At 37.1% G+C, this 6,541-nt stretch overlaps 1 protein-coding gene across 1 annotated transcript; it reads left to right on the forward strand.

Moving 5' to 3' along the window:
• Positions 1-1,298: 1,298 nt before the first annotated feature.
• On the forward strand, positions 1,299-3,677 carry LOC149389873 (uncharacterized). Its single transcript, XM_089624120.1, has 3 exons — positions 1,299-1,402; positions 1,514-1,944; positions 2,266-3,677. The coding sequence occupies exons 1-3, from the start codon at positions 1,337-1,339 to the stop codon at positions 3,437-3,439; spliced, it is 1,671 nt and encodes a 556-aa protein (XP_089480246.1). The 5' UTR covers positions 1,299-1,336; the 3' UTR covers positions 3,440-3,677.
• The last annotated feature ends 2,864 nt before the right edge of the window (positions 3,678-6,541 follow it).

A 6,541-nucleotide genomic window follows, 5' to 3' on the forward strand; every position in this document is an offset into this window, starting at 1 on the left:
TTCTCGTCGACCTCACCTCCGTCGTTGAAATCTGAGGACGAGAAGAACGGCTTGCAAGGCTCCGGTTGAGGATCAGAAGGTGGCTTTATTGTCGAGCGTCATCACCACCACAATCACTGTCTTCTTCTTCTTCTTCTTCTTCTTCACAAAAGAGTGGATTAAATTTTTTGAAACTAAGATTAAATATTTTGACACTTCGTTGCCTTCTCGTTGTAGATGACTAGACTTCAAACATTTTGGTTGCATATTTAGATGTGGGAATATTTTGAAAGGATGATTAAAATGTTGTAAATCATGTATCTTGATTGAAATAATGTAAATTGTTTGTGTGTTTAGAGATTGGATTAACCAAATTGAAGGTATAATTAATTTTTTTGAAAATTTGTTGCCTAATTTAGATGATGGAATTAGATTTGAAACTTTTTTTGTATATACATAAAGTGTATAGCAAAAATAGTGGATTAAAATTTTAGTCACATAAATTAATTATTTTGAAATCTTGAAAAAATAATAAAATGATGATTACGTACATGGGTAAAATTATCATGAGGCTGAGCTTGAGGCGCAGAGCAAATAGATGATGATGGGCTTTCTCTTATCTCTTTCAGCCGGTAGTTGAGTCCGAGGACCCGTGATATCCACCGGTTATACCCGGTCGTAATCATGAGTGTCACTGGCTATACCAGTTGAACTGAACTCTTCTTTATGTTTATAAATTCGTAGACCTAAAAATTATTTTCTGAACTTGTTGTATAGTTGTTTGTAGGAACCCATTTGACCATCGCATTACTCATATACATTGACATTGCTTGAAAATTCAAATAATAGAACAATTAAATATTTTAGCAAAAAGAAATAACAATTAAATTTTTTTTTCCCATTAAAAATGAAAGAGCCTAAAAAACAAAAACAAAAGAGAGAGAAAAAGAGGGGAGAGAGAGAATCTCCTACGTTGTGGTTGTGCCAGCTATGAAGTTGAAGGATCAAAGCTTTCTCTGAGGTCAAAGCTGGCAATTTTCCTTTATTATTATTATTTCCCTCTTTTTTCACATTCATTTTTCTTTATTTATTTTCATTGCATTATAGGATGATTCTCTCGCAATACCTTTCTTTTATCTAATAAAAAAATTGAAATCTAAGCACATTCGGAAATAACCCATTAATCTCTCTCTCTGTATATATACACTTCTCTCTCTCTCTTTCTTCTTATTCCAGCTCCAAAAAATAAAAAACCCCAACAAATGTCTCTCATTTGAGCAGAGAGAGCGAGAGAGGAAATTCGCTTCCACATTGAAGAAAGATTAAGCAAAGAAGAAAAAGAACCAGAACAACAACAATGGCTGTAATATCTCCATGTCTCTCCTCCAACGAGAAAAAGCACTGGTGGCTAAGCAACAGAAAGGTAAAAAAAAATGCAAAAACACGTATATATAAATCGGTGTTTCTATTCCATTTGATTTCGTTATTTGATCGTACTGAATCAAACATTTTGGAATTTTTTATTTGGCATCAGATTGTTGACAAGTATTTGAGGGAAGCTCGGAATCTGATCGCGAGCCAAGAGCAGAGCGACATCTTATCGGCTCTGAACCTCATCGATTCGGCTCTGACTCTGTGTCCGAAGCTCGAACAAGCCTTAGAGCTTAAAGCTAGGTCGTTGCTCTATCTCCGAAGGTTCAAAGAGGTCGCCGATATGCTTCAGGATTACATTCCCAGCCTCAAGATTTCGACCGAAGAAAACGACAACTCGTCGTCCTCTTCCTCGTCTTCCTCTTCGTCTTCTTCTTCGTCGTCTCAGAATCTTTCCAGAGAGCGAGTCAAGCTTCTCGACTCGTCTGACTCAGAAGGTAACGATTCGTCGTTCAAATGCTTCTCTGTATCGGAGTTGAAGAAGAAGGTCATGGCCGGTCTCTGTAAAAATGGCGACAAGGAAGGGCAATGGAGGTAATTTCACTCTTCTTCTCAACTGAAACTCTGTTCTATATCTGTTCTATTCCATTGGATTAATTAAATAATAAATTGTTTTGAGTTTTAGTTGTTACGTTTAGTCGTCCCAAAATAATGCGTAGGTTCTACTTTTTATGACTTTATTCAATGCGGTGAAAAGATCAGACGTCCCTCTAATTTTCTTTATTATTATTATTATTACTATTGCCTTATTTTGCACACTCAATGCACTGCAACTCTTTTCGGAATCCTAAATAAAATATCTGCTGTGATTTTTTTTTTTTGACCGAAATTGATTTATTTATATTGTGTAAGCAGATATTTGGTGTTGGGACAAGCATGCTGTCATTTAGGGCTAATGGAAGACGCCATGGCTCTTCTTCAAACCGGAAAGCGACTCGCCTCGGCGGCGTTCCGCCGAGAGAGCGTTTGCTGGTCCGATGATAGCTTCTCTCTCACAGCCGCAGTTAATTCGTCTCCGCCGCGAGATCCGATCCAGTCTGAGGCAGAGACCACCGGTCAACTCCTCTCGCACATTAAACTCCTTCTGCGGCGACGGACGGCGGCGGTGGCGGCGCTAGACGCCGGTCTTTACTCGGAGGCCATTCGGCATTTGAGCAAGCTCGTCGATGGCCGCCGCGCCGCGCCGCAGGCTTTCGTGGCTGAGTGCTACATGCACCGCGCCGCAGCGTTTCGCTCCCTTGGAAGAATCGCCGAATCGATCGCCGATTGTAATCGGACTCTGGCTTTGGATCCGAGCTCGATCCAGGCGTTGGAGACCAGATCGGCTCTGTTCGAGACGATCCGGTGCCTTCCTGACAGTCTACATGACCTTGAACATCTCCGGCTCCTCTACAACTCGATCCTCCGCGATCGCCGTCTTCCAGGTCCGGCATGGCGTCGCCGCCGACGAATCTGCTACCGCGAGATCCCAGGAAAGCTCTGCGCTCTCGCCGTGAAGATTCAGGACCTGAAATCTCGCCTTGCCGGAGCTTCTCCGGCTGACGTTGACTTCTACGCCCTAATTGGTCTCCGCCGTGGATGTTCTAGATCGGAGCTTGAGCGTGCTCATCTTCTGCTTCTCCTTCGTCACAAGCCGGATAAGTCGACGGCGTTTATTGATCGGTGTGAGATCTCCGACGACGGAGATATGGACTCGATCCGCGATCGCGCGAAGATGTCCGCGCTTCTTCTATATCGGCTTATCCAGAAAGGCCACGCGAGCCTCGCCGCAGCGATCGCCGACGACGAGGCAGCGGAAAAGTGCCGGCGGCAGAAGGAGAGAGAGAAGGCAGAGGCCGAGGCTGCTATGGCGACTCTTATAGTAGAAACTACGACGACAATGGCTTCTCCGTCGTCGTCGAGTTCGAACGGAAAAGGAAGTTCTTATCAAGGATCGTTTTGCAGAGATCTTGCGGTGGTCGGTAATCTGTTGGCGCAGGTCGGTTTCAACCGTCCGATTCCGGTCAAATACGAGGCTCTGAGCTGTTGATTTTATTGTGATCAGAATATCAATCGCTCTCCTATTTTTACCGGCAAAGGGAATTTGATTCCCTTTATCTATAATGTACAAAGAAAAAAAAATCCAAAATTTTGCCGGGAAATTTTTGTCACTATTTTAATTTTTGCCTTATCTATATTAGTAATATTACTACTATTATTAATGTTAATGTACAGCGTTTTTTTTTTTTTGGAGCTTTACTTCTAGTGTAAAATTATTTACTTGTGCTTCTAAATATATATATATATATATATATATATATATATATATATATATATTTGTGTTGTGGACCTGTGGTCCAAGATCGATTTATTTATTTCTTTTTTAATCTGGAAATTGGAGATACATCATCATCATCATATACAATATAGTTGAGTAATTCGAAGAAAATATCAATGCTTGTGTAGGAAAAAATGAATGGTATGAATAAGTGCGATTCAGACGGGTTAGTGAAAGAGTGTGTGTGAAAGTGATGGCATATATATGTGTGTGTTGATTATAAAAGATGTGTAATGAATGAGTTTTGGCCTTTGGATTCTTTTCTATGTCTTTTTGTATAATAAAGATTCAGTTTATCCATGCACACACACAGAGCTGAAACACTTTCTGACATTCCACTAGATTTCATTTCCCTATTAGTTTTCTTCCAACCAAAACTGTTTATTAGTACTTACAATATGCATATAATGTAAAATATATTTCTGCGAGTGTGACATTGAGAGGTGTGGCTAAAATGGACAAAAGTTTGGACCATTTTGAGGCCATTATATATAATAATAATAATAATGTGTATGAATATGTAGATATTATGATGCATTTTCATGGAGCTCTCTCTACTTGGTTGGTTCAGCTGCCTCGTGTCGGGGTTTAAGACGTGGGGACTGTGTAAGGACTAAGGATAATGTGAAGTCACACACAAAGGAGAAAGTATGTCAGTTTTATTTACTTATATTTTATGTAAAGGAAAGGAAAAAGAAAGAGAGCAAAGCTATGGTAGTATAGTGCAGTGGTACTGCTTGGCTTTAGCTAAAAACCAGATGGAAACAAAAGAAGTGCTCTAATCGACACTCATCAATACAATAAACAATTGAAAAATATAAAGAAATTATTTCATTAATAAAGGAAAGGTCATTTCAAGCTTCACTATTTATGATGACCTGATCAACGATGTTTTTAGGCAAAATTGTTCCGTACTGCATCGACCTTTGTCTCTTGCAGTGCAACCAAATTTTAATTACCATTATATTTTAAGTTGAATTATACTGAATGCAAAAAAAAAAAAAATGGAATTAGAATTTTTTTTTAGTTAGCTATTATTTCGAAAAATATTCAAATAAAATCATTAAAGCTAAATAATATTCAATAAAAACCTACAATCTAATGACATCGTTTAAAGTTCAAGCACAATTTACAAAGACATTTCACTAATTTTAGAAATTGAACTCACTCTATGACACAAGAGTATATAGATCTTACTCGAACCTTGAGGGTTTTTGAAACCCGGAAAATGCGAGGAAAAAGAAAATTAGAATATATTTTTATGTTTTTTTTAGTTTTGTTTGGATTGAAGAAAAAAATTATTCGATTGAAAATAGGAAGGAAATTGTATAATTAAAATATGAATTCTATTTTCCCTAAAAATTTTGGTGAAAACTAAAAATCCAACTAATTTCACACATGTGGATATTTTAATTATTTCAACACTCACATGTACCATCTCTCTCTCTCTCTCTCTCTCTCTCTCTCTCTCTCTCTCTCTCTCTCCGATCGTACGGAGTCCGAGATCTCGATGAAGATCTCGTACATTGATCGGCTAGGGATCAATGAGCTTCCGAGCCGAAGCGAGAGCTGGTTCACAAGCGCTAATTCCAAAGAGACGTGTAAGAGCATCTAGCCGGGATAATAGTGTTTCAAAACTTCTTTTTTCCTTATAGTTTCAACACTTCCAAACATGACAAAAAAATTTGATTTTATTGTGTATTCTTCTTACAATTTTCATTTCCCTTTAAATATTTAATTTTATTTATATTTTTCGGGTTATCTTAAGAGAACTCGTGCATTATATAAGCCTACATATTATATAAGCCATAGACTAGTAAAAGTGAATATTCGGTTAACTTCAATTAATTGTTAACCGAAGTGAGCTGTCATCGGTTAACTTTTAACCGAAAAAAATTCAACCCAATTAACTTCAATTAATCGAAATAACCGTGTACCAATGCATATTCACATTACCAATCCAGAGAGAGTCTGATAATTTATATACGTGTCATTGATTTCTTGTACTGTTGTACATGCATATTCACATTACCAATGCAGACTAAAATGCAGACACGAGTACCAACGCATATTCACATTGCAAGATTTCGGTTAACCTCAATTAATTGATAATTTACTCGATTAATATTAACCGAACGGTTAATTTTAACCGAAAATTCGGTTAAAATTAATTGTTCAATTAATTTTACTCGATTAAATTCAGTTAAAAAATAAATAAGAAATATCTATTTAACCGAATTTCCTTCTTTATAGACTAGTGCACTTAGCCTATCACATTACGTTGGCAATACAAAAATAAGATATTTTATGCTTAAACTTCAAGCTATTCAAACCCCTACTTCAATGAAACTATCTGTTTTTTTACACGCGATACTCATTACTATGTATAATTAATTAATATACTTGGGGGGAAATTAAAGTTTGGAAGGTACATGAATATGTGTGAATATGTATTATGGAAAAGAAAAAGAAAAAAATATTAAATAAGTTGTTGGGTATTAATGAGTTTTCCATTCCACATAGTCTTACTATTTTTACTAGCTTTCTTCTCAACTCAAGAGCTATAGCTTCTATAGGCAGCCAATGGGTAATGACTTCTTTTTCAAAGAAAGAATTTCAAATAATATTAAAATTAAGGTCTCAGTTTGTTGCACCATAAAAAGGTGTCACACAATTATGACGTTTTATTCCAGTTTTGCACATTGCCAGAATGAGGGCATCACAATTTTTTCCATCAATTAATGTTGCCAAAATAATGTTTATTTCATGATCAATAATGTTGTAATTTTCTGTTGCTACAGTGGAAATTAAAGG

The sequence above is a fragment of the Urtica dioica genome, chromosome 8, assembly GCF_054948205.1.
Source record: "Urtica dioica subsp. dioica isolate 48M chromosome 8, U.dioica_male_clone48M_v1_H2, whole genome shotgun sequence".
In the NCBI taxonomy this organism is placed as follows: domain Eukaryota; kingdom Viridiplantae; phylum Streptophyta; class Magnoliopsida; order Rosales; family Urticaceae; genus Urtica; species Urtica dioica.

What these genes read in the sequence shown, in the direction of transcription:
- LOC149389873 (XM_089624120.1), top strand. Translation starts at nt 1,337, where the DNA reads ATGGCTGTAATATCTCCATGTCTCTCCTCCAACGAGAAAAAGCACTGG. An exon ending in GGTGGCTAAGCAACAGAAAG is followed by an intron (nt 1,403 to 1,513) that starts GTAAAAAAAAAT and finishes ATTTGGCATCAG; the next exon opens with ATTGTTGACAAGTATTTGAG. An exon ending in GACAAGGAAGGGCAATGGAG is followed by an intron (nt 1,945 to 2,265) that starts GTAATTTCACTC and finishes TTGTGTAAGCAG; the next exon opens with ATATTTGGTGTTGGGACAAG.